This window comes from Nothobranchius furzeri, chromosome 5 (genome assembly GCF_043380555.1).
Source record: "Nothobranchius furzeri strain GRZ-AD chromosome 5, NfurGRZ-RIMD1, whole genome shotgun sequence".
Lineage (NCBI taxonomy): Eukaryota > Metazoa > Chordata > Actinopteri > Cyprinodontiformes > Nothobranchiidae > Nothobranchius > Nothobranchius furzeri.
Window position 1 is genome coordinate 78,681,223 of NC_091745.1, and position 27,821 is coordinate 78,709,043.

The 27,821-nt window shown below is 45.1% G+C and overlaps 1 protein-coding gene across 4 annotated transcripts; it reads left to right on the forward strand.

Annotated features, from left to right (window-relative positions):
- Positions 1–447: 447 nt before the first annotated feature.
- On the forward strand, positions 448–27,167 carry pbxip1b (pre-B-cell leukemia homeobox interacting protein 1b). 4 transcript variants are annotated; one of them, XM_015950438.3, is made up of 12 exons: positions 448–578; positions 9,551–9,625; positions 9,828–9,903; positions 12,229–12,299; positions 18,146–18,485; positions 21,012–21,128; positions 21,317–21,538; positions 21,656–21,679; positions 22,058–22,110; positions 23,193–23,285; positions 23,406–23,640; positions 25,688–27,167. In XM_015950438.3, exons 2-12 carry the CDS (start codon positions 9,575–9,577, stop codon positions 26,977–26,979), a joined length of 2,574 nt encoding a protein of 857 aa, XP_015805924.3. In that variant the 5' UTR covers positions 448–578; positions 9,551–9,574; the 3' UTR covers positions 26,980–27,167. The 4 variants fall into 4 exon arrangements, with proteins under 4 accessions (XP_015805924.3, XP_015805925.3, XP_015805926.3 ...); XM_015950439.3 differs by having other exon boundaries at positions 12,232–12,299; XM_015950440.3 differs by lacking the exon at positions 21,656–21,679.
- The last annotated feature ends 654 nt before the right edge of the window (positions 27,168–27,821 follow it).

The window sequence follows — 27,821 nt, forward strand, 5'->3', positions numbered from 1 at the left end:
CCATGTTAACCTATTTTGACTTGCTCCAACTTGAGTTTAAAGCTGAACTGAGCTCAACAAATCCAGCTTCAGTCAGTGTCTCCATTTAGGTGATTTGAGTCCAAAACTCTGGGATTTATTCCGCATCTACGAGCTTTTAATGAAGCGTGAACATGATTATTGTGACGGAATTTCATGGTGAAACTTTAGATTAAAATAAATGACGGGATCGTCCATCGTGTTTACCTCTCCAGCGCTTCTTAAAGCTCCTTCCGCAAATAAAACTCAACGCAGCGCCGTGATTGGTTGAGCTGATTAAAAACGGGGTGGGACAAATCTATTCCCAACTCTGATTGGGTGAGAGGCGCGCAGCGTCTCAAGCCAGTTTGAAACTCCCTCAGCAACGAATACTCTCTACCGCGCGGTGATTGGTCAAACTGGCTAAAGAGAGGCGGGGTTAAACCGATCACTGACTCTGATTGGAAAGGAGGTGTGTGGCTCTGGAAGTTTAGGAGACTCGTTCCCAAGTTGGATGGGAAGAGTGTTGCGCGTCGGTTCTGAGACATTTTGAGGTCTGAAGTGAATAAAAGCCGACCACGGTAAGAATAACCTGAGTTTTACAGTTATTATAAATACTTTTTAACGTACCGATATCTGCGCTGCTGGCGTTTGTTCCTCCGCGGTTCCGCCTACGTCACGTTTTCCTGGGTCAATCAGAAAAAAGGTTATATTGGTTTAATGTGTTAACGTTATTCTCCTTAACGTAAACTGTAATGCATAAAACACTATCAAACTGACTTGAACTGCGTTTTCTAAGAACTATTTTAGATTTATCCTCGACATGAAGGGGTATTCTTCACGTTTTTAAGTTAAAAATAAATGACTGCATTTTGGTGGGGATTGTGTGCGTGTTTGTTTCCCTCCTAATCTAATATGTAGTTAGTTCCTCTGACATTTTGGTCACGTTTCCTGCAAAGACCAGATAAGACTTACTGCTGTGATGAGTTCTGGTGCGTTTTACCTCTAAATAAAGTAAATGTGCTGTTGTTGCTTATTTTTTAGGTATAGACCAAAAAAAAAAAATGGGGGCTTCTGTTTGAAAAGTTTTCTTGGCTCTCAAAGATTTAGAGTTTAAATGTGATATTTAACACAAAGTAAAGCCAGTTTCGTGTGAATCTGGTTTAAAACTGTCCTCGCTGCTTTTGTTCCCTTTGGCCATCCTCCGGCTGCTCCCTCTTTCTGTCTCTAGTCAATCTCAGGATGGCTAAATTTAGCTGGCATCTATTTAAACATCCCACTATAAGCTCCACAATGCTCCTTGGGCCTTAGGCTAGATTCAGAGACCTCTCTTGGGAGCCACTCGATTGGGAGACCTAAATTGTGGAGCTGGGAGAATCGAATTTGGGGAGTGAAGTGTGTCATCACAAGCGCCTAGATTTCTTTGCTTTTCTGGCACAAAATCAGATGATAAACACGTCTGATTGGTTTATCTCTGTAAAGCACCCATCAATGCAAATAAGATTAGAGCGAGTTAATGTAAAAGTTGTTTTCCTTCGTGGAGACACACATACAGTAAACAGTTGGTGGATTGTAGACATCTATTGAGCAGACCAAAAACTTTAAATGAAAGGCCCATTTAGCTACCTCAGACTCCAGAACAGTGTGGGCCTTGGTAACCCAGGTCTGTGCCAAAACACTTGTCAACTAGTCAAAGACCAGGGTGCCCTCCAGGCCCGCGGCGCACACAAACTACTAATGAAGAGCTGAATTTTCTGAGATGGGGAGAAAAAAACCGCGTGCACACTGAGAGGATGTTGGTAGCAGGTGACCGTGGGTCTTGTGTTTGTAGAATGGGTGAGGCTTGTATTCAAATGCTCTGCATGGAAATGTCTTAAAGGTGCAGGAGGCCCAGTGTTCCCTGTGGTCTGGGCTAGTTTCAGAGGTACCCCAGTAACCCTAGGCCAGTAACCCCAGAAGGTAGTTCATGTTTCATTTAATCTTATAACATTCATCCATTCATCATCTAGACCAGTTCCTCCTCACTAGGGTTGGGGGACGCTGGTGTCTATCTCCAGCAAGGAGTATAACATTGATCCATCAATCATACGATCGTTGATCCAAAGTGCGACAGTCGATAGAATAACTGTTCATACTTTTAACCCACACATGCATGCAGAGACCATGCTAACTGTGTTCAAAGGCAGGATTTAAACCTGCCACCCTTTTTGTCAAGGCTCCAACTGTGCTACCGGGCAGCGTCATTTGGAATCCTAGGATGTCCAAGGAAGATCCCACCTTTTTCAACTCTGATTGGCTAGAAATGCTCTACTATGACTGGCTGTTTCATTTAGCAGCAAACCGGCTTATTATTATTATTATTATTATTATTATTAGGCTACCGGCAGAAAGCTGTTTTGGGGGGTTTAGTAAAGAAAATGTGAACTTAGCGCTATAATAACCATTCTGTCCTGTTTTGCAAAATATTTTATATTTCATGAAAAACGTAAAATGTGAATTATAATCTTGTTGCATTTATCAAATTTTTGATTAAATTACACACATTTAATCTGATGATAAGAGATGTGCTCTAATGCGTAAACAGCCTTAACCTAGTAAAGTAGGATAGCCTAATAATGAAGTAATAAGATAACCCCAACAGATAAAAAGTCAGTCTACAGTGTGATTAAAATACAACAACATTTATCACAAGTTCACATTTGATGTTTTTCAGGTTCTTTATGAAAGAAACGGAACCTGGTTTGTTGCTAAACAGGAAAGGATGTTTATTATACCGATGAGTTCACATTTTCTTCAAAAAAGCTCCTCTAGGTCTGGCTGTAAACATAAAAACCTGCAGTTTCCTTTTACATGAAATAGCCAATCGTAGGAGAGCCCTGCTAGCCAATCGAAGGCGAGAAATGCGGGACCTTCCTTGGACATCCTAGGATTCCAAATGACGCTACCGGGCAGCCACTCCTGTTACTGTTAACGTTTTTGTTTAAAAAGCAAGGGTCCCTTTATTAACGTTACTTAATTAAGCTTTTCTAAACTATTAAATAAAAAATTCAAAACCGCTTCATGTTAATATTAAGTAATGCATCGCTAAGCAGACACACACCCTTGCTCCTTTGTTCTAACCTTAAGGACGCTGTAACGTCCAGCAATGGTCAGTTTCCACCCACAGATCGACCTACATGCCCCCGGTCATCTGCAGACATGAATTCCATTCTCTAAAGGGGATTTTACATCCTAGCTTCCAACAAGCAACAAGGTTCTGCAGACCTTGTTGACATTTCAGGAGGAACAAGATATCAGCTTGTGTTCCCAAACAAAGCCTTCTTTTGATAACACCGCATGATTGCTCACTCTCATGAAAAGGAACACTTTTACTACTCATAAGTTAAATAATCATTAAATAATAATATGATTGAATGACCAAATGTTATATGAATACTAAAGAAATGTTTTGATTAATCTGTGCTTAAATTATTAAGGTTGATTAATCGGTGCTTAAATCATTGTGGTTGAAATGAAACATTTTGACATTATGACCAGTAATGTTGGTTTAACAAGTGAATCACTATTTTCTGACAGCTCACACACTCAGACACGTGACGATGACAAGGTTAAGCTAATATCCTGACACATTGCTTTCTGTTCCACGAATCAGAACTCCTGTATCTGACGCAAGGCGTGATGTTCTGAGGTTTGCTTGTTAACACCCCTTAACATGGCACGTCCCGGTTGGCCAAGAAATCATAATATGAGAATATTAAAACTGAGCTCACTGGACAGTGAGTCAGTTCTAGAGAAAGCAACGGACAGGCCATCCGTAGCGAACTCTCTTTAACCCAAAGCTTTCGACGAGCTAAAAGCTGCCTACAGCTGACACGGCAAATGGTTCCCTCAGCTATTCAGAAACAGCTGTTCTAGACGCAAACAATTTCATTTGTCTGAATAAGAAGAAGAAAGTATCATTTCTATAGCGCCTCTCAAGATAAAAATCACGAGGCGCTTCATAAAAACAAAAAATGTAAAAATATAAAAAAGCATTTAGAAAATGTTGAAAAATATATTTAAAATAAGCAAAAAGAGACTATTGTGATTTAAAAAATGTTAAGAAAGAGAGAGAGTGAACAGGAAAGGGGGAAACCAGTGGATCCTGAGGAAGGTGGAATAGGTGGGGAGAGCAGAATAAAGAGAGAGAGGTGAAGAAGGTCATACAAAAGCCAGCTTGAACAAGTGAGTCTTCAGCTGCTTTTTAAAGGAGACCACTGAGTCCACTGATCTCAGGCTCAGGGGGAGAGAGGTCCAGAGTCTGGGGGCCACAGCAGCAAATGATCTGTCACCTTTGACCTTTAGCCTGGTGCTGCACAACCAGTAGGCTTTGATCACTGGACCTCAGGGACCTGCTGGGGGTGTAGGGACTAAGGCCTAGTCCACACGTAGCCGGGTTTTTTAAAAAACGAATATCCGCCCCTTCAAAAACTTGCATCCACACCACCGCGTTTTAAAAACAAACTGTCCACACGTACCCGGATAAATACGTTGTTAAGGGCAGGGACGAAATTTTGATTTCAGAAGTGGGGGGGGGGACACAGCAGGCTTGTGCGGATTTGGGGTGGGGGGTGTTATGTAAAGACCCCTTGACACGTCACGTGCCCATCTCAATAATTTTTCCATCCTATATATATATATATATATGTATATATATATATCTCAAAGTTAAAAAATGTACAACTCTATTATTATTTTTATTTATTATCATTATTGAAGTGCAGTTTTGGCTGTTGACAAAAGATAGGCCATTGTATTTATTGTTTTGGGTCTTTTTTATTGTTTTTGGTGCAACATTTTCTAACAGGGAGTGAGATTCCTTTTTTATTCAATTTTTGTTTGTTATTTTTATTCATTTAGAAGTTCTGGTTCTGGACATTTCAATGTTAAATTAAGGTTTATTTGTTGCATTTTAAAGGGTGTACTTGCATTATTATGATATATTAACATTATATTAGTGGTTATTTTGGTCTAGATAATGTTGACAATGATATCGTTTATCATCAACAATTTGTTGGACAAAATATCGTCCAGCAAAATTTGTTACTTTCCCAGGCCTAGTCAAAAGTATAAAAATTATTTATACATAAACGGTCCCTCCTGAGATCTGGCCGTTTGTTCATTTGCTGTGTTAGAGGACATGCTGAACTAATGTTTTACACATGATCATCACCCTAACATTTGAGTGTATAAAAACATATTAAAAATGTTTTTTCCCTTAAAAGTGTTTAAACAGTTGTTGCATTTCAACACACAACAAATAAATGGAAAAAATAAGATAAATCTAATGAAAAGTGTACATCTTTGACATTAAGCTTAAAAAAATCTGTTGACGATGATGATATTGTTCATTTTTCAGAGCTTTTTAATGTGAAAATATACATTGCAATAGATAAGTTTACAATAAAGTTAAATGATAAAAGTTTTGAAGTTACACCTACTACTACTAGTAATAATAATTATGATGATAATAGTAATAATAAAAAAATAATTATTATAATAATACGAATAAATTGTGTCTGAGGAGTCAGTTATGTGGAGGAGATGAGTTTGTAAAAGTTAGTTTTGAGTATGTTTGTGAAGGAGGAGGTGAGTCTGAGCTTAATGCAGGTCTGTCACATGTTCCAACTTACGTTTTGACTTAGAAAGAAGTCTCTTCTATCCACTTTTCGTTTTCTTGACATGCTGCCTCCTGGCTGTGCCTAACTACCAAAGACTCACAAATGAACACTTATTCAAATGTTATGTAGTGGAAGCTGAGCTGAGCTCTGATATTACACAGCGTCTAGTTGACGATGTGACTCAGTACCGGTGTTCCCTAGCGGCTCCAAACTAGCAAAACAACGTGAGCACGTTCTGACTGTTTACAACTTGAGTGACAGCAGCAACAGCCAATAATACGTTAGCAAGTATCAGCAGAGCCAATAGATTAGCTTTTGGGCGGGTCTAATAGTAAACCGGTTTCCGTTTCGGTCCTAGTGCTCAACCAAATCCATTTAATGGAGCGTAATATTGTTTTTGGACAGAAAAAAGTGCAGGGGACCAAAACTGCCTTTTGAAAAAGTGGGGGGGACATGTACCACCCGTCCCCCCCCAAAATTACGTCCCAGGTTAAGGGCATGCCAGACCTGTAGGCGGCAGTACTTCCCCCGTTCTTAACCTCGTCCTTCGTCTGTGGTCTTCCGCAAGGAGCAGTAATCCCGCTTGCAAAAACAAACAATCAAAAAGCGCTTGGACGATTGATAAAGTGAGCGCAGCTCTGAGGGCATCCATGCTGTCGGCTAGTGTAAACACAGGTCGCACACGTGATGTCAGCATTTTTTTGTCGCGGAAAGTGACGTTGCGGACCTTAAAACTCCGGTTTTGTCCGTCCACACGCAGACACCCAAAACGGAGAAAACGCAGATCTTCACTTTGGCCGGAGTTTTTAAAAAGATCCGTTTTCGTGTGAAAAAACTCCGTTTTCGTGTGGATGACAGGCCAAAACGTAGGAAAATATCTACGTTTTGGCAGATCCCCGGCTACGTGTGGACAGGGCCTTAGCCAATAACCAATGTATGATGGTGCTTGTCCATGGAAGGCCCTATAGACCAGAACCAGGATCTTGTAATGAACCCTGAAGTTGACTGGCAGCCAGTGAAGCTGGAGGTGAAGCGGGGTGATGTGGGTGTGTTTGGAGGACTTGGTCAGAAGCCGAGCACAGGCGTTCTGAACCACCTGTAGACGGTTCAGGGAGGTTCTGCTCAGACACGTGAAAAGAGAGTTACAGTAGTCTAAGCGTGAGGAGATGAAGGTGTGGAGAACTGTCTCAAGTTCAGAGCGGGACAGAATGGGACTCAGCTTAGCAACGTTCCTGAGATGGAAGAATCTGGATGGAAGTCTGTTGTGATCCAGGAGACGACTCTGGACCGACCTGGTCGTACTGCATTTTTTTTCTACGAACTTCGGTACCTTGGGGTCACTCAACCCCCCCCAACATCTCGGATCCAAAAGGAGTCTCCTCAGGGGAACGTAGAACACAGTCATAGTTTAATGCAAACCAAATTCATTTCACCCAGAACTCAGTTCTTCTAGATACAAGGTTCTGATGAACACACACCATTAAATCACCACACATCACATCCCATCCACTGAGATTCATCCATCACGGTAGCCTTGGTTAACTTGTCTTGTTTTTAATTTGTTTAGAAAATAAATTTCTTATCTTTTATAAACCTGACTCTGTCTGAATCTAAGACAAAGTGTGTTTGATCCTTGAAAAAGCAAAGAACCCTAGAATCTTCTGGTTAAACACCCAAAGACCAAGCAGGTTGATATTCCATATTTAAATAGATTATCACAGCTTATTGGTCATAAGTAAAGGTAATATATTAAGCTTAAAAGCAACAATATTTACCCCCTCTACAACACTTAATAGTCAATAATATTGGGAATAATAATAATAAAAGGAACCTTTTGTTTATTAATGCGTAATAATGCACTAAGTAACATTAATACAGGGATCCTCATTGTAAAGTGTTACCCAATATGTCATTACAGGTTGTTATGAATGTCACACCAAAGGTACGCAAGCTCGTGTTGGCCAATATTATTAATATTTTAGTTATTTGTTTTCCGAAAAAGGAAGAGATCTCTCCGATGTCATTAAAGAGCCGATTCAAACGGAAATGTCGGTTACGCTTCCTTTTACAGTCCTCTAATTACTAAGTACTTAGATGGTAATTACATTGTAAGTTAAAGTGTATTATTGTAACAAAGTGTAATTATTGTGTAAAGCAGTATTTACTAGGAATGATTAATAAAAATAAAAACTAGAATAGAACCTGAGTTACATGGTAATAACTGTTTAAGAACCCAGAAGCAATAATACACTAACTTACTATGTAATTACCATGTAAGTACTTGGTAATTAGGGGACTTCAAAAGTAGGGCTGTAGCGAAGCCTCGATGACGTCGACGGCTCGATTCTAAAAATTTGTCGACGTCAGATCCGGTAGTCGACGCACCGCGCCCACTTGTTGCATCCCCAGGAGTTTGTAAATAGAGGAGGAATCTGCCCGTTTTTCCTCTAGTTCGCCCTCTTCTCCGCCTTCACTAACATCTCCGCCAAATACCGAAGACCCGGAACAAAGTCCATCCGCTACTAGGTTCCTTTCCTGTTTTGCTCACCTTCGTCTCCCGGCAACGGACAACAACTTCCGGGGTCAGATGCGCTGCTCCGTCTCTATCGCAGATGTAGAACATCACCGGGAGCGTTTCTCCCTTCATAAAGGAGCTTCTTTCAGACATGAGGAGAGCTGTTTTGGTGGTAGCAGTCTCTCCTCCATGCTGGTCTGTTTGCTGCTGGGTGTTTTTGGTTTATTTAAACTTGGTAACTTGAACTTAACGTTGGTAAAGCTACCGTTAGCATCTTCGCTAACAGCTTCTTGCGTTTGGATAAGCTGTTACGTTTTGGTTTAGAGTTAATCTTTTTTGTGGTGTAGATCTCCCTTTTATTACATTTAGAGTGTTGTGGGTTTTTGGTTTAGTTTAAAATATCACCTTGAGTTTGGTTTAACCGCCCAGTTTAGAGTTTGGACCTTTGGAGATCCTTATTTTGGTCCAGAACCCTGTAATCTTTGCCCAGTGGGACATCCCTACTTATTTCTACTTTTGTTTTAATTCCCCACAGGCAGAATTACTTTTATTATTCCCAACCTGTGGATGGAAAGGTTTATGGTTTTTTTGTAGTTGTAAATAAACCTGATCATCATTTTAACTTTTAAATCCCGTTATTGTCCCTTCCTTTTTGCACACGAGCCAAACTCCCCAGGAAGGGTCGTAACACCACTCGCCTCACGCACATAAGTGACCAAAACAAAGCAGCATGGAGACACTCCGTCTTCTACCACCTCTCAGGCAGCAGCCTGCTCTCCCAAGTTCTACACGTCACCAGAACATAACCAACCAACACAATAAAAGCAGTGTTATACAAAATGGAAGGCCTGTAGTGTTTATTCTCTTACAGTAAGAATTTATCCATTTTTTTGAGGAATTTATTAGAGATTTTTTTGGTTTTTATTAACTGTGCAATAGAAAAATAATCATTAGATTAATTGTCTAAATAGTCATTAGAATAGTCGACTATTCGATAAAATAATCGTCAGAATAATCGTTTTAAAAATAATCGTTTACGCCCAGCCCTTTTCAAAAGGAAGCGTTACCGACGTTAAAGTTCTAGTTCCAGGTTAAAATACTCAGAATGACATTGTGGCCTACAACACCCATAATGCCTTGTGTCGACACACTTTTTGACTTCTACCCTTAATAACGAAGAAGGACACAACGTCGTAAAATCCCCAAAGGTTTAGGCTCCACCAGAATACAGCAAACATACTCTTATTTTGAAGGATTGAAATTGCTTCTCGGTGTCATGAAGAAGAAAAGCGGTGGTGCTGAATGCACAAAGGAACAAAGGGACGTCCTTTCGTTTGATTTTGTTTACTCCGGTCACAAATGTTTGTTTGTGTTGCAGGAGAGAAGCAGCCTGTAGGGGGTCATGTCGGGGGCCGGCGGGACAAACAACAGCTGGACCATCCTCACCTCTGAGGTACGATCGCTGAGGACTCATAACCTCAACGGGAATCTGTTATTCTCTAAAAAAAGAAAACTCTTAGTCCCACCTGATTTCTCTTCTGGGTCACCTGAATAAAACGAGGTTTCTGTCATGCGTCTCTATTAATAAGCTCATAAGCGTTTTATCCTCTGGCTGTTCAAGGCGAGATGCTGAGGCTTCTGTGTCGTTGTTTTAGGAAAGCGTTGCTGAGACCCTGAGACCCTCTGCAGCTGGAGCAGAGCAGCATGGCCTCAACCAAACACCTGCACCAGGTGACCTCACTCTGTCTACTTATTTATGACAAGAGAAGGAGATCATTCTGTCACGCAAACGACCGCCGTGTCTGCGGCGGTCCATCCAAACCAACACAATCACTAGTAATCTGACGTTAATGCGGCGCCAGACTCTCCATCTCTGATTTTACCGTCGCTGAAACAAATTCAGCTAAATGAATCCCTCGGTAAGGCCCCAGTCTTTCGGATTACTGGTCCTCGGATTACATTCAGCCTGTGAAATTAGCTGTGGGCCAAGCAGCCACCTGACCCTAATGGCGTTAGTCATAGCCATGAGACAGAACTCCCAGGATGCAGTGCAACATAAAGCAAACGGCCCCTGTTGTTTTTCTGTTTTAATTATTAAAGAGGCGACAAACCGGCAGCCTCGGTTCGTCCCACGTTGTGATCTACAGACGCACCCTCCCATCGAGCTGTGGGTCTGTTCCTTTAGAGAGGTGTTAACCCTCTGGGGTCCAGGGTGTAATTTGCTGTTTTAGACTAATTTAGAGTTTTCCTTTGTATTTCCAAAATAAAAGCCATAACCACTGTAGTTTATAATCTCCTTTTTAAAGCTGAATTAAAATTGAAACTCAGGGAGGTCGAGTCTTGCTGCTAAAAGTCCCAAATCAGACCTGTTCAAAAGACGTGTATACGCGTCCATGGACCCCAGAGGGTTAAACGGGGGCAGGACTTTCATTTGGACTCGTCTTTAAGAGGAAGAGGTTGGTTTTAAGCCACATTTCCTCCCTTCTTGAACATTTGCAGACACTATGCAACTTTTTCATATTTGAAACATTTTCTTGAGCCACTATGTGCTAAAATGAGCCTTAACGGGGTTAATGAAAGGCCACCCAGCCCCTATCACCCCTGTGGCCAGAATATTAGGCTTCTGGGGGAGATGCTTCAGCTGTTAGGTTAACGTGTTAAAACGACAAACGCACAGTTTTGGTTCTACAAATTATAAATGGCCTGTATTTGATATAGCGCCTTCTAGAGTCCTGGAACCCCCCAAGGCGCTTTCCAACACAATCAGTCATTCACACGCTGGTGCTGATGAGCTACACTGTAGCCACAGCTGCCCTAGGGCGCACTGGCGCCACCGGTCCCTCTGAACACCCCCAGCAGGCAAGGGGGGTTAAGTGTCTTTCCCAAGGACACAACAACAGCTACTGACTGAGCGGGGCTCGAACCTGCAACCTTCTGATTACAGGTCGAGCACTTAACTCCTGTGCCACCGTTGCCCACTGGACACTAGGGGGTGCTAAAAGCAAGGCGAAGCTGCCTAGTCTCCTGTAACATACTACACGTCAAAGCCTGCTGCCTAGTCTCCTGTAACATACTACACATCAAAGCCTGCTGCCTAGTCTCCTGTAACATACTACACATCAACGCTACTGATTCAAAAACATCTGTTAATATGACTCCAGCTGCCTTTCAATGTTCTAATGTTAAATATCATTTAGATTCAAATAAAGCTCAAGTCAGTTTGTCAACTTATTCATTTTTTTTACATTTCTGAATAAATTAAGAGCGGGAGAAGTAGATTAGTCTTTCCGATTTTCATATGGAAGTTTCCATCCTTTAGCCTAGAAATCTGAATCAACCGTAGCAAAAAGAGTTAGCTCTGCAAGTCGGTCTCGCCATGCTCCACTGTAACCTCAGCAGGTCTACGATTGGCTCAAACAATTTTGGGTCCAGCCAGTCGGAGCGCTCTGTTTGTTGGGTGGGCCGAACGCTGGGACCTGTTGCTTTTGGAAGCTGTAACTCGTGCTTGGTGCTGCAGCTTCTAGTCACACACACACACACACACACACACACACACACACACACACACACACACACTGTGGACCCTCCTCAAAATGGAACGTTTAACTTTATTTAGACAGTGGAGGTGAACCCATACTAACCTGACATTAAGGTTATTTTAGGCTTACCGAGCCTCTGTGAGGAACAACATCTTTAAAAAAGCTTCTTTCACAACAACAGTGTGATGGATTAATGCAATCATTCTTTATTTAACGCAGTGATAATGAACGATGAGGTGAGCTTTGTTTTACTTTGATCTGGTTTAACTCCAGATGAAATCAGTGAAACGAGTCAGTTGAATGAACCGTGTACATTTTTTATGCTTTCAATCAAATTTCTTACCTTCCTCCAGTAAAATCCTTTCCATGGCGTTACGTAGATTTGATCCAAACCCTCATCCATCCATCACCATTCAGCTCATTTCTGCTCATCGGACTCTAAAGAGCTGCAGTTGTGTCGACGCCGAGCTGAAAGGTGGCGAGCTGTAAACTCTCCCTGTCCCGTCTCTTTCTGAAGCAGGTTCTGGAGGGAACCACCAGCCTGGTCAGGGTGCAGCGTCTGCAGAAGGACTCCCAGAGAACTGCCCAGTAAGACCCAACGCCGTGTTATGTGACTGTTCTGTTTGCCGTACGCTTTTGCTGAATGTTGATTTTTATGAGCAACGCTGAAAGAGTGGTGACGTGGTTCTGGAGATGCTTCACTTTTAAAGTCCCATTAGTTGTCACACACACTGGTGTGTGTGCGAAATTTCTTCTCTGCATTTGACCCATCCCCTGGGGGAGCGGTGAGCTGCAGACACAGCCGCGCTCAGGAACTATTTGGTGGTTCAACCCCCCAATCCAACCCCTTAATGCTGAGTGTCAAGCAGGGAGGCATTGGGTCCCATTTTTACAAAGTCTTTGGTATGACCCGACCAGGAATCGAACCCCTGATCTCCCAGTCTCAGGGCGGACACTACCACTAGGCCACTGAGAAAGCACCACTGGGTTACCAGCTCCTAATTCTGGTGGTGGTGTGTGTGTGTGTGTGTGTGTGTGTGTGTGTGTGTGGGGGGGGGGGGGGGGGATCCAGTATATAATCCAGACACGACCCAAGACCCAGAATCAAGCTCAGTACTTCATGTAGCTGTAAAAAAGCTTTATTTTCAGCAGGACTTGCTCTTAAAGGTCTTGTTCACCGAGCAGTCGTGTAAAAGTACGATGGGTCACTCTGGGTGAAGCTGCTGATCAATCAATCAAATAAAATATACTTTATTAATCCCAGAGGGAAATTAGAGTTTCAGTACACACAATTCAGACATCAGACATACATGGGCAAGACACATGACAAGAATTGGTGAGTGTGGTCATTCGCAACCCTGAGTCGCGCTACCTTAATAGAGATCAGAGGGTTACATGAGGATTGGTTCAGGTGGAGGGAAAAAAGGCACTTCAGAGTTACCCTCCACCAGGAGGGCAGCTTTGCTCTGCAAAAAAAAAACACCTCAACAAATATGCAACAGACTTCAGACAACACAACATAAGTACAGTGTTTCCCCTAGGAATTTTTCCAGCTGTGGCAGGGGGGGGGGCTTGGGGAGAAATTATGACACGTCTCTAAGTAAAGTAAAATTTTCCAGTGCAGAGTGGAGACAACCCATAGAAGCACTGATTTGATCTCGTTTCAGAGAAAAATAGAACAGGTTAGATGCACCTAATAAATAAAATTACTTACAAATAGGGCTGCAACTAACGATTATTTTCATAATCGATTAATCTGTCGATTATTTTTTCGATTAATCGATTAATCGGTTTGTTATTGTTTAGCTATTTAACCTATACAAGTGATGGATGCATTTCAGTTAAGAAAAAAAAACATAAGAGAATTGTGCAGTTGATTGCAATCTATTTTATTGCACATGAACACAGTCAGCAGTATAAAATGAGCTAAACAGTGCAAAATATCAGTCCAGAATAATTTTTAGCATTAGCTGGAAGCCTGCTCCTTCCACCATGGATAGTGGCCTCATGTCTTTTACCAGCATGTTTAGAATAGAGTTTGTAAGTGGTATGAATTGCTGGGGGGTGAGTGTCTTGTTCCCCATGTAGTTGTCCATCGTTGCTTGTTTTTTTCTGCATAAGAAACACAAATAGACTGAAATAAGTACACATACAAAATAAAGCAGCACACACACTACAACACTAAATCAATATTATATTATTTGAATTAATTAACAATATACAGTGATCATTTATTTTGAGGGTTACGTTCTACAAAATAGCCCGCAACAGGAGATATTCAGAAAAAAATTCTAATTTTTTACTATTAAAAAGCTCTAAGTAAGAAGCTCATGAGGTTTTTACTTTGAGTCGCGAGTGTTTAAATTAGCTAGAGAATGTGAAAAATGTTTATTTTGTGTAATACTGTTTAAGAAACATGATAAAAATGTGTTGTGAGGCGTTTTACAGCGTTAGACAGTAAAACAGCCTTTTAATAGTAAAAAAATGACTTTTTCTGAATTTCTCCTGTATTTAAAAATTGAAAGCGTACAACTATGCCGCGTTATATTCACCTGGACACAGCTCGTCTGTAAATTTTTCACCGCGGAGTTGTCCTTTTTTGAATGAGGAACATAGTTATGGGTTTGTGCCGTTTTTCTCTTAACGAGAACATTCTTATAAACAGACGTGCTGAATTTGGCAAGCGCATGATTCACAACACGGAGGAGATTCACGATGGCATCTAGTCAATCAGAAGTAGAACACCGTAAACTGACGCGGCAAAAAAAAACATGTTTAACATCCAGTATAACGAACTCAGCTAAAACACTAAGTCCAGCTTGTTTATTTTCTGTTACTTACCGGGCTGGCTCTTCCAAATGACGGCTCACTTCACCGCGGTGCTCTTCCTCTGCTGCATCAGCCCCCACATGTTTTCGTCTCAAATGTTCACTTAGGGACGTCGTGCTTCCGTGCCATGCTAGATGGTTTTTGCATATTTTGCAGGTCACCCGTCTTTTCATGGCATCTAGAGTGAAGTGCTCCCATACTCGTGAGGTTTTTGTCCGGGATTTCTCTTCAGTTTTGTCGCTTCTATTTTTCTTCTGTATTTCCTCTTGTTCCGCCATCTCTCACAGCAAGATGAGCGTCAGTAACGTGATACGTCATGAAAACCGAGGGCACTCATTGGCTCATTTCTTCTTCTACGGCTCCACTGGTAGATCAGTGGCTCATTACTGCCACACACTGGCGGCAAATTTAACAGCGTGTAACCAATGTCAGATTGTGGTAAAAATAGACTTTATGCGGTAAAATATGATTATTAAACAACTAATCGATGACTAAAAAAGTTGTTAACTATTTTAATAATCGATTATAATCGATTAAATCGATTAGTTGTTTCAGCTCTACTTACAAACTCACGAATCTTTCTTTGCTTCACTGTTCTGGTGCTGAGAAAATCACTAATGCAGATCAAAGGAGATCCACAGATGAATGCACCTCTTATTTATTATTTGGAGACTACATTTACTGCAGCTGGCAGAAGCAGACATTTTTTCTATTGATACACGAATTTACAGAATCATTTTAAATGTTAATAGGGGAAGACTGCAGGAGGGAGCGGTAAAATACAGGGGGTCCCCAGCAAAAACAAAAAACTTTACGAGTCTGATGAAACCCGCTGGTTTTCCATCAGGCAGTCATGGGGCAGCTCCAACGACCCAGTGGCTGTGCTGGGTCAATGTTATCGAGCCCAGTCCGGCTCGGCCATGAACGAGCCGAGGCGACGCCGTGTTCTGCTTAAGAAGTGTTATTTTCCCGCTTCAGAAGAAGCGTCCAACGTGTTTTTACGCTCTCTCCGAGACATGTCACGTCGCTAAGTTGTTAGCGCCGCGCGCTAACACGTCAATGGTGCAGCGTAGCCTGCTGGAGGTTTTAAGGGTTCGGATGAAAACACCCGACCTCTCAGGCTGCTCACGCATCGATCTTAAGTTGTCGCTGTTGCGCTCACGCCGTAATACAGTATTAGATGTGGTTAAAGTCAGACATGAAAAAATGAATAAATTTTACATGAATAAGTGATGCTTAGCCTGGTGGGGGGAGGAAACCCTGTCAAGATCGTCAAAACTCGTTTATCTTAATGCTATTGAAACATGTAAACCAAAAAGCATTATATCCACTGCTACCTTTCTAATTTTAAACTCAGTAACTTATGCTGTAACTTCACCTTGCCCTGCCTGCTCCTTTCTTCTTGCTGCCCGCCGGCTGTGATCACAAGCGACAACATAGTAGTTCCCGCTGCTTCTTCGGGAAACAGCGCAATAAATAAATAAAACTTGGGATCTTGTAGGCGTGGCGGTAAGATTTCAGCCGTGGCGGCCCGCCACGGCTACGCCTATGTAAGGGAAACCCTGTAAGTGTCCACTAGGTGGGGTGGTGGGTTGGGACTATCCACACTTCAGTTCCTGCAGCCACGATAAGCAGCGCATGTCACCTCAGTGTGGATAGGGGGAGGAGCATTGAGGGTTGGAGGGTTGCAGTGACCCTAGAACGTTTCAGCGGCCTTCCCGCAGTCCCGCCCAGGCTGGGATAGGAGACAGAGTTGAGTTGCCATAGCGACGGCACATTCCACATTTCTTCTGAGGGGGGAGTTTTCGTTGGAGCCTTGCAGGCTCAAGGGCGCCAGATTCCAATTAGAAATTGATTTGGGGCCAGACAGAGATAATTTCCTCTCTGTTTTACAGTTTGTTGGTCCTCAACCTCTCAGAATCCCATTAATGGGCGTTAATCTATCCCAATCCGTGCCGATTCGTCCACTCTCTCCTTGATGGCATCCATCTTTTGTGCCAAAGAATGAATCTCGGCCAAAGTCCCAAGCTTACGATTCATCTCGACAATTATGTGAGTCTGTGAATTCACAGCGCGGTGCAATCCATCTCTGAGCTCCAGGAGCAGGCCAATATTCCTCGACAGCTCGTTAATTTTCCGGTAAGCCAGGTAGCCTCCAATGCCAATTATCTGACTTTTTTTTTTACCGACTGTTCCACAGTCCTGCCACACGTCAGACTTCGCCTTTGGATTGTTCACGACACATTGTAGGTAGCGGTCCTGCTCGGGGGGCCTGTACCTGCCGATGACGTCGTGCTACGGCAAAGCCACTCGGACAAAATACGTTGCACATCTTTTTCAATAATGTTCTGCCGCACATATGTTTTGGAACGAGTTTAGGATGATCTCTATGATTACATCCGCTAATTTATTGGGAATAATGACAGTTTTTATTGCCAACGTGCTAACGTAACCTTTTTGGACGTAGTAACATAACATACGTAAGTCGTTCGTCCAGCCATCGGCAGGCGCGGGCCCCTGAGCCGATCTGGTACCTACTATGGGTCTCGCCTCTATCCAGTCCTGCTTTACCTTGCTTTAACCCATCGATGTAGCTACCCAGATGGGTTGAATCGTTTAAATCCTAATAAAAAAAATTCTAAATGACATAAACACATTTTCACCTAAAACCTTCCTACGTGTCTCAACCCTGGACCCGTGAAATGTATTTTGTGTGTTTTATGCCTACCTGTAAAGGAACCTTTACGTGGTTACCACGGTTACCCGTCTATGGAACTAGGATTGGGACAATATTACATGTAGCTTGTACCAAGCTTTGTAACTGTAACTTTCATTTTGTAACGTGCAGAAAACAATCAAGGTACAAGTTTCAGATCCCAACTCTCAAAACACACATCTCAGTCTACAGTTACAAAACTTAAAGAGCAAGTCACCCCCTACCAGAGTATTACTCAACTCCCACTTCCTGTTTGAAAAATGCAACAAATGCTGTTGCCTAGCAGACCGAGAGGGCGGAGCCGCTAACAAATACACACACACACACACAGGCTCACAAAGACATTGTGACATCATATGGTACCAGCTAACGTTCTAGGGTACCTCTTAGCCAATAGCGATGGCAGATTTAAATTCAAATGCAGTGCAGAGTTTTTACCTGACAACGGCACAACGCTGACAGTTTTAGGCAGAAAATTTAAATTTTAACTAAAATGCACTAAAGTGCAAAACTATTGACTACACGTGTCTGCAGCACGATTAGACACACATTTATATAGTTTATCAGGAAAAAAAATGTTGATTTGGAGTGACTTGGCCAAAGAACCATGAGTCTTGGATTCCTGTCTAAGACGATTCCTGTTGGAAGGAACGCTAGAATTGGGACCAAATGTTTTGTAACCGTCGACTGAGATGTGTGTTTTAAAACTTGTACGTAGTTTTTTTCTGCAAGTAACAAAATGAGATTAACAAGCTACAAAACGAAAGTCACCCATTACAAAACATGTTGTAAGTTAAATGTAATATTGTCCCAGTCCTAGTTCCACACCCGCCCTGCCGTAGGACTCTAACCCACATTTACACTCCGCTAAACTCTTTCTTCTATCCAGGCATCAGAGGATAAACGGATGCTCTCCGGCTCTGATCAACACTCTTCTGTTACTGCCTCTCTGGATGTCCCGAGCGCCTGGGACCATGGTGATGGTGTCGGCCCAGCTGAGGGTCAAACTGAAAACCAAGCACAGCTCGACCCAGACCCAGAGTCCACCACTGAGTCCTACACCCTCCTACCTCCGTCACCAGACCAGACTCCTCCTGGAGGAGCAGAGCTGACTGGAGAGAAGCTCACAAAGGTAGAAAATCTGCATCTGCAAAATGAGGAGGAGTTTCAGCCAAAGGGGGAGGAGTCAGAGCATCACCCACAGACAGCTAATACAGAAAAACGGACAGGTAAAACGAGCCTCGATCAGGTCACTGGTGTGTGTCTTATGGCGCGTACACATTAGCGTCTGCATGGTCGGGGTTTGGTCGGGCTGGATGGCGTGACTTTGGTCTCGAACGGGCGGTGTCGTGGTCACATAAATTCGAGGGATTTCTCAGGAATGTGGAAATCCCCGAGGCCGTGGGCGGCGCTTAATACACGCGGGAAAGTCCGCTCCATAAAGTAAAGGAAAGGCGGACATGAGCCGTGTTGCTTTTGGAGAGTCTGAACCACGTTATTTTATCCAATTGCTGTGTGTGTCCTCATAATCTTGTGCCACACACGCGCGCACACACACACACACACACACACACACACACACACACACTGATTTCTCCCCTAAGCACCTGTCTGCCACTAGGGCGAGAGCTCCGATTCAGAGAACCGGCGTGCACACACACTCACATGCACAAAGACACACACGTATGCACACACACACGCGCACACACACATGCGCATGCACACACACGCGCGCGGCGCGCACACACTCACACACACACACGCACGCACACACATTCATATGCACACACACACACACACACACACACACATATGCATGCACACACACACACACACACACTCACGCGCACACACTCACACACACACATACGCACGCGCACACACTCATACGCACACACACACTTGCGTGCACACACATTCATACGCACACACACACATGCATGCACACACACACACGCATGCACGCACACACACACACACACGTGCGCGCGCACACACACACACACACATGCGCGTGCGCACACACACACCCACATTCACACACCCACACACACACACCCACGCGCACGCACACACACTCACACACGCCCATGCACACACACACACACACACACATGCACGCGCGCACACACTCACGCTCACACACTCACGCGCACACACACACCCACATGCACACACCCACACACACACTCACACACGCGCATGCACACACACACACACACACACACACACACACACACACACACACACACACACACTGATCGGCAGCTCCATCCTACAGACAGAAGTTTTCTCAACAGCATGAAAGTGAATCGCGCGTGCAGGAAACCCCCTCACCGGCTCATCTTCTCGCAGATCAGAGGCGGTAGGGGTAATTTCAGCCGGCCAGTCGGTCCGCAGTGTCGCCTCGTCCCAGTCTGACCGCTGGGGAGAAGGTCTGAGAAAGAGTCGCCTCTGCACCGAAAACGCAAATCTGACCCGTGTGTGAAACCAAATTCCGGTGCCACTCGATACCTTTTGGGGCCGTGCCGACGCTAATGTGTAAGCGCCATAAGTGGAACCAGGTTTTCAGGAGAAACTGGTTCTGGTTGTGTTTTGTGGATTTGGAGAAGGCTTATGACCGTGTCCCCAGGGGCACCCTGTGGGGGACGCTCCAGGAGTATGGCGTGGGTGGCTTTCTGTTAAGGGCCATTCAGTCCCCTTACCAGAGGAGCGTGAGTTTGGTCCGCATAGCCGGTAGTAAGTCGGACCTGTTCCCAGTGAGGGTTGGACTCCGCCAGGGCTGCCCTTTGTCACCGGTTCTGTTCATCACTTTTATGGACAGAATTTCTAGACGCAGCCGTGGTGTGGAGTGTGTCGAGTTTGGTGGCAGGAGAATCTCGTCTCTGCTTTTTGCGGATGATGTGGTCCTCCTAGCTTCATCCAGCTCTGACCTTCAGCTCTTGCTGGGTTGGTTCGCGGCCGAGTGTGAAGCGGCTGGGATGAGGATCAGCACCTCCAAATCTGAGACCATGGTTCTCGACCGGAAAAGGGTGGCTTGCCACCTCCGGGTCGGGGGAGAGGTCCTACCTCAAGTGGAGGAGTTTAAGTATCTCGGGGTCTTGTTCACGAGTGAGGGTAGGAGGGATCGGGAGATCGACAGGTGGATTGGTTCGGCGTCTGCAGTGATGCGGACGCTGAGCCGATCTGTCGTGGGGAAGAGGGAGCTGAGCCAGAAAGCCAGGCTCTCGATTTACCGGTCGATCTACGTCCCAATCCTCACCTATGGTCATGAGCTTTGGGTGATGACCGAAAGAACGAGATCGCGGATACAAGCGGCCGAAATGAGTTTCCTCCGTAGGGTGGCCGGGCTCAGCCTTAGAGATAGGGTGAGGAGCTCGGACATTCGGGAGGGACTCGGAGTAGAACCGCTGCTCCTCCGGATCGAAAGGAGCCAGTTGAGGTGGTTTGGGCATCTGGTCAGGATGCCTCCTGGACGCCTCCCCGGGGAGGTGTTTCGGGCATGTCCTGCCGGCAGGAGGCCCCCAGGTTGACCCAGGACACGTTGGAGAGGTTACATCTCCAATCTGGTCCGGGAACGCCTTGGGGTCCTGCCGGAGGAGCTGGTGGACAAGGCCGGGGAGAGGACGGCCTGGAGCTCCCTAGTTGGGATGCTGCCCCCGCGACCCGGACCCGGATAAGCGGAGGAAGACGAGACGAGAACTGGTTCTGGTTCTGGAGCTGTTTGGATTCTGGGTGATGAGGTTTGTCTTTAGAGGCTGGCCAGGAGCACGATGAGGACCTTCAGCTGGACCGCAGCCACAGAAACAAACGTGTGATCGGGGCTCCGCCCCACATCCAGAGTTCAGCACAAAACCTTTTTCAGGAGTCAGGTTAGACGTCAAACCGCACCGTTAGTTTAGGGCTGCTTCAGTCAATACAACTAATGAATGTACACGTGTTATTACTACTATTATTAAGCTATGGTGTACTCATGTTTAGATCGTCCTGAAACGGCACATTTCATAAATAATAAATAAAAATCATTTGTGCGCTGATCCAAACCCGCCTGTGGATCCAGATGAGACGACGGTGAAGACGGGAGCTACAGGAGCGCCAGAGGAGAGGAGGAACAAGCCTCTCCTTGCTGCTCTGGAGCAGATTGGACGAGGAGAGGAGGAAGAGGAGGAGGAAGAGGAAGAATTTCACCTGCCCCAGCAGGAGAACAGCAGCATCTTCTCTCTTAACAAGTGCATCCTGGGTGCTGTCATTCTGCTCGGCTTTGGAATCATCTTCTTCTCCGGTAAGCCCCGCCTCCTGACCTGTTGACCTCCACCTTAGGCTGACTTCATGCATGTTGACGTTGAAAGTGAGTCACGGTGGACTGGATGAAGGATGCTGAGGTGTGCTGTGCCTGCAGGTGTCTTCGTGGAGCGGGATGAGGGTAGGTTCAGCCTCAGCATGCTTCTGTGCATGTGCATGCTGAAAGAAAACGAGCCGCATGCGACGCAGCTTTAAAATAATAACGAGTGCTGCAGGATTACTTGTTGTTTTGTTCAACATTTGCATGAATTAGCCACAACGTGAGCTCTGAGCATCCACCGTCCTCTGTTCTAGTCTTTGTCCGGATTCTGGATGCTTAAACAGTTTTCGTGGGTAAGAGCTCAAAAATCCAGAAATCTGTAAAAGTGTGTTTGCTTCTCACGATAAAAACCTTTGAAACTTCGTTTTTATTGCCACGTTTCTCTGTCAGCGTATCAAATTCAGTTTACAGTGGGAGTCTTGTCTGGAGACATGATGTCCACCTTGACTTGTTTAACAGAAAACGACCACGCTGCAGTGGAGCTAAAAGACGCCGAGCCCCCAGGGAAACGGGTCAGTCGGAGTCTTCTCTGTGTTTATTAGTGAAGCATTTGTCTGTTTATATCTGTTATTATCTGTTTATATCTGTTTATATCTGTTATTATCTGTTATTATCTGTTTATATCTGTTATTATCTGTTATTATCTGTTATTATCTGTAATTATCTGTTTATATCTGTTATTATCTGTTATTATCTGTTTATATCTGTTATTATCTGTTATTATCGCATGAAGCTCTGGGCAGATTTCCAATAACACTCAGAAAGAAATCATCAGACTAAACCTACAGCTGACTAAACTTTGATGCCAATAGAAAAAGCAAACTTCATTTTCTTCTTCTTGTGCTTTTAATTGACAATTTTTGAACTGAAACTGCTAATAGCTAGCATAGCAGCTGTCAGATGCAGGTACAGAGCTCCCCCTATAGGGCACCTACCTGCCCCTCAAAACAGTCAGGTGTGGTTTTGGGGCAGCAGAGTGGTGTCAGACACGAAACGGGCCAAGTTTCTAACTCGGTCCCTGAGATCGACGTTAAAGCGCTAGCTTCAAGTCCAAACACTGTTTGGTGTTGCTTTAAAGGGGACACATTAGGACTGTTGGTACCAAACATCATGAAGTTATTTTCATTCAATTCCTTTCAGCTGTTTTCGGCCTGACATTTTCAGTACCTTCCAGAATGAGTTCATTTAGGGCACTGTCACTTTAAGTAAACCAGCTGGGGCTGACCACGCCCACCATCCCCTGATTGGCTGCTATGAGATGAGAATCTCTGCTATCAGGAAGAGGGTTAGGAGCTACCGCTCCTCCAGCCTGTGGAAGCGAGAGGTGGTTCTAGTCTACTTCCCTGTTTGTGACATCACAACAGGGACTTTTTGAAACCGCTTCTTTTAGGTGCATGATTCTTAAAACCAGACTCTGACAGAAGGTGGATGGAGTGTTTATAGAGGCGGTAGAGAGACTTCAGCACGAATCCTACGAATGTGGAGACTTTTGAAACCAAAGTGGAACAATTTACCATCAATTTCAGTGTGTGTGTGTGTGTGTGTGTGTGTGTGTGTGTGTGTGTGTGTGTGTGTGTGTGTGTGTGTGTTGTAGGGGTGGTTTCACCCCGACGCTGACACCTCTGAGCTTCTGAATAAGCTGGCTGAAGGAAACCAGCAGATTTCTGCTCTCCAAGCTCAACTTCAGGTGTGACTCCGTTCTGTCTGCTGCTTCCTCTCTCCTCTGTGACATGTCCACACCTGTATGTAACACAAACGCGTCTCTCACGTCCTGCTGGGACCCCTGCTTCCTCTGTTCTTTGACCAGGCGCAGAAAGAGGAGCTGAAAGTGCTGAAGGAACAGGCAGCGGAGGGAGAGAAGGAGCGTCTGCTCTGGGAGGAGGTGGAGAAGGAGAACAGTAGGTTGAAGACGGAGACGGCCTCTCTCTCTGTCCTTCAGAAAGAGAACGACAGGATGAAGAAAGAGCTGGAGTCTGTGCCGGTCCTACAGAAAGAGCTAGAAACCCTGAGAGGCGCTGGGACAAAAACGATCCTCCCCTCAGGTACAGAGAACCGGGTGAGGAGGTAGGGAGGGGCTAGGGTGACCAGATGTCCCACATCTTCATCACGTGTCCCGCAAATTAAGACTCATGTCCCGCATTATGGACAGTTTCCCGTTTCAAGTTTCAGTCTTCTAGAAGAAACTGGAGAAATCAGCTTGTTGCTGTCTGTCAAACGGAGGCGGGACTTATAACGCCGATCTGGAGCCTGTGGAGCGCGCCCGAACCACCAAAACGTGCGTGAGCGAGCACGGAGGAGAAAACGCCGTAAACTCGTGAATGAAACGTGTTCAGAGACGCTCGACAGTCGTTGCTGTTTCTGAGTCATTCTTCATGTCTCGGCCAAAGTCTGATATGGAGGTCAAAAGCAGGTTTTCCAGGAATTAGACAGGTCCATGATGAACACAATGGAGGCTCTAACACAGACACGGTGCTACACGCCGAGCCCCTTAAAGCACAGAGAAGAAATAACGGGAATAAATGGAAGCTTTCATCACTTATTCGCAGTAACTCTAAGAAACTTTTATTAGATTAGATCTGATTTTTTTAGAGATTATAATCTGATGTTTATTCTCTCTCCTAAAATCTATACGAGATTTGTTGTCATGTTTAAAAAATACGTTTTGTTTCTGAATTATGACAAAAATACCGAAAAAGTGTGGATATTTTTTCTAAGAGATGCTGATTTTAGTTGTCGTCGTCTTCCTCCGCTTATCCGGGTCCGGGTCGCGGGGGCAGCATCCCAACTAGGGAGCTCCAGACCGTCCTCTCCCCGGCCACCTCCACCAGCTCCTCCGGCAGGACCCCAAGGCGTTCCCGGACCAGATTGGAGATGTAACCTCTCCAACGTGTCCTGGGTCGACCCGGGGGTCTCCTGCCGGCAGGACATGCCCGAAACACCTCCCCAGGGAGGCGTCCAGGAGGCATCCTGACCAGATGCCCAAACCACCTCAACTGGCTCCTTTCGATCCAGAGGAGCAGCGGTTCTACTCCAAGTCCCTCCCGAATGTCCGAGCTCCTCACCCTATCTCTAAGGCTGAGCCCGGCCACCCTACGGAGGAAACTCATTTCGGCCGCTTGTATCCGCGATCTCGTTCTTTCGGTCATTACCCAAAGCTCATGACCATAGATGAGGATTGGGACGTAGATCGACCGGTAAATCGAGAGCCTGGCTTTCTGGCTCAGCTCCCTCTTCACCACGACAGATCGGCTCAGCGTCCGCATCACTGCAGACGCCGAACCAATCCACCTGTCGATCTCCCGATCCCTCCTACCCTCACTCGTGAACAAGACCCCGAGATACTTAAACTCCTCCACTTGAGGTAGGACCTCTCCCCCGACCCGGAGTTGGCAAGCCACCCTTTTCCGGTCGAGAACCATGGTCTCAGATTTGGAGGTGCTGATCCTCATCCCAGCCGCTTCACACTCGGCCGCGAACCTACCCAGCAAGAGCTGAAGGTCAGAGCTGGATGAAGCTAGGAGGACCACATCATCCGCAAAAAGCAGAGACGAGATTCTCCTGCCACCAAACTCGACACACTCCACACCACGGCTGCGCCTAGAAATTCTGTCCATAAAGGTAGTGGAAAATTAATGAAAAACAAACATAAAAATATTACTGGTACTTTTACTGTCATTCTGTTGTGGAAAACATTCAGTGAAAACTCAGAAAAGCTGCTTAAACCTGCATGTTTTTATTATTGTGGGCCGATCAGAGCCGCTACAGAGTCATGTGTGAGCGTGAGAGGAACAGTTAAATAGAAAAGCTTTTGTTTCTTCATGTTGAATTAAAATAAAACATATGATGATAAATGTTGGCGCTAAAAGGCAGAATATACCTTTTGTTTGTTTGTTTTCTCGTTGGAACTTTACCTTGTCCCACATTTGGCCAGCTGGGGTCTGGTCACCCTAGGGGGGAGGAGCGGGGAAGTGTGGAGGGGGGAGGGAAAGGGGGGGGGTATATATAATTTAGTCATTTATTCATATTCTTACTTTTACTTATTTATAAGCTTTTTTTTCTGTAGTTTTATTGATTTTGGGTTTTTTCCAGGAGACTTTAGCTTCTCTACGTCGCCCCCTACTGGCCAACCAGAAGACAGCAGCCAGGTCACGGCTCCACCCACAGACGGACAGACCAGGAAGTCTCGGGATGACCGTAAAGAGAAGAAAGAGCCTAAACTGGGAAAAGGTGAAGCTAAACAAGAGAAGAAACCGTCTAAAGAGAGAGAGAGGAGTGCAAGAAAGGGAGGAGAACAAAAGGAGGACAAACCTGGTGATGAAAAAGGGTGGAAGAAAGGAAAACATGAAGGAGGGACGTTTGATAAAAGGAAAGAAAAGTGGCAGGGTGATGAGGAAAAAGAAGGGAAGAAAGAGAGAGGGGAAGACGGCAAGCCTCTGAAAGAGAAAGAAAGCAAGAAGGAGTGGAAGAAGGGAAAAGTAAATGAATGGAGAGATAAAGAGAAAAGGGGGCACCAGGGAGGAATGTCTCATGGTGAGAGGCACAAGGGCTGGGAGGCCGGGAAGGGAGAGACGGAGTGGTCGAGAGATAAAGAGGGGGTGGAAGGAAGTGGCAGGGAGAAATGGAAGAAGAAAGGAGAGAATAAAGAGGAAAAGGATCATCCCAAAGAGGGGAGAGGAAAGAGTGAGAGGAAGCAGGCGGAGGACGGCAGAAGTTACGATGGAGAAAGAACGAGGGAGGAGAGGAAGAGCAGAAATGAAGAAAGGTGGAAGAAAGATGAGAGTTTAAGTCAGCGGGGAAAGGAGGAGTGGAAGAGGAGAGGAGAGAAGGAGAGGAGGCGCGGCGGAGACGAATCCCACGCCTCCCAAAACAGAGAGGAGTGTTCGTACGGCGACCCGAAGCCCGCCCACTCACACCCCCGACCTTCAGTAGGTCAGCCGGAGTACTGGGTCCATCGGAGAGACAGGCTCCGCCTCCGGCGCCGCCCCACGCCTCCACAGCACTGCCACTCCCCGGAGAGCTGCGCCCAGGCCGAGCGGCTGCTCCCCGTCGGCCTGCAGGAGTTCCAGAACCTTCTCCAGCCCTACCTGACCAAGGCGGAGGAGGTCGGCGTGGACGCGTCCAAAACCGAGCAGCTCAGAAAGCTCGCCGCCGAATTCTTCACAGACGGCGTGTTCGTTCACGACCAGATGAGCTTCCGGGACTTTGTGGAAGATTTGGGAGACGTTCTGGAAGACTTGGTGGAAGGAGATGACGAGGAGGACAGCGACGTCGAGGATGAAATGGAAGAGTTTGCAAAGGAAGTCATGAAGGCATTCCTGGTGCCAGGAGTGAAGGAGAAAGGGAGGAAGATGAAAGGCGAGTGGAAGAAGGAGCGTGGCTGATGGGAGGAGTCGGAAACACGAGTGCTTCTCTTTCCACCATCGTTAACTTACACACGTATCGTCCTGCTGAGATGTTTCACCTGTTGGGAAATGAACCATCACTCACACCTGTTCAACTCTGCCTGTTTAAACATCCACCAGCTGTTCACTCAAGCATCTTCTAATCCTAATGTCAGATTAGCAGATTAACCAAGCATTTGTTGCAGAAAACGTTCCGTAAAACTGTTATTGTCCTCATTCTTTGTACGTTTAGCCCCCAAATCCTGCTGAAAAACTTCACTCACCTTCCAGACGTCGGCTTCGTGTTGGAGGATTTGTCGGACATGTTGAGCATGTTTATTTATTTTCAGGTACGGAACTGATGTCGTGCACTAAATTCACGTGTTTTCCACCCTAAAGGTGGAGTTGTGTTTATTTTTTTGCGTGAGCTTGTTAAACGATGATGTGACATTTGAATGTTGAGGTTTTGTTCGTTCCTGTTGTGGTCAGAAGGAAGTAAACCGCTTTTGGTCAGAATCCACGACTTTGTCGTCTTTGAACGTCCCCGTGGACCGCAAACGCGGGACTCGACAGGATGCAGCTTTTCTTAAATTAGTCAACACCACCGTTGTCGCCTCTAAACATAAAAACGATGCGGGAGGAATTTCAATTCAATTCAGTTCAAAAATACTTTATTAATCCCAGAGGGAAACTGATTGCTGTAGTAGCTCAGAATAATAATAATAATAATCAAGTCATCAAAGAGTTGTTGTATATTACAACGGCTGTTGGCAGGAAGGATCTCCAGTAGCGGTCAGTGTTGCAGCCAAACTGAAGAAGCCTCTGACTGAAGACACTCTTCC

Coding starts and splice junctions, on each gene's coding strand:
- pbxip1b (XM_015950438.3), top strand. CDS start 9,575: ATGTCGGGGGCCGGCGGGACAAACAACAGCTGGACCATCCTCACCTCT. Junction 21,129..21,316: donor AAACCTTTTTCAGGAGTCAG/GTTAGACGTCAA, acceptor CTGTGGATCCAG/ATGAGACGACGGTGAAGACG. Junction 21,680..22,057: donor CTTCGTGGAGCGGGATGAGG/GTAGGTTCAGCC, acceptor CTTGTTTAACAG/AAAACGACCACGCTGCAGTG.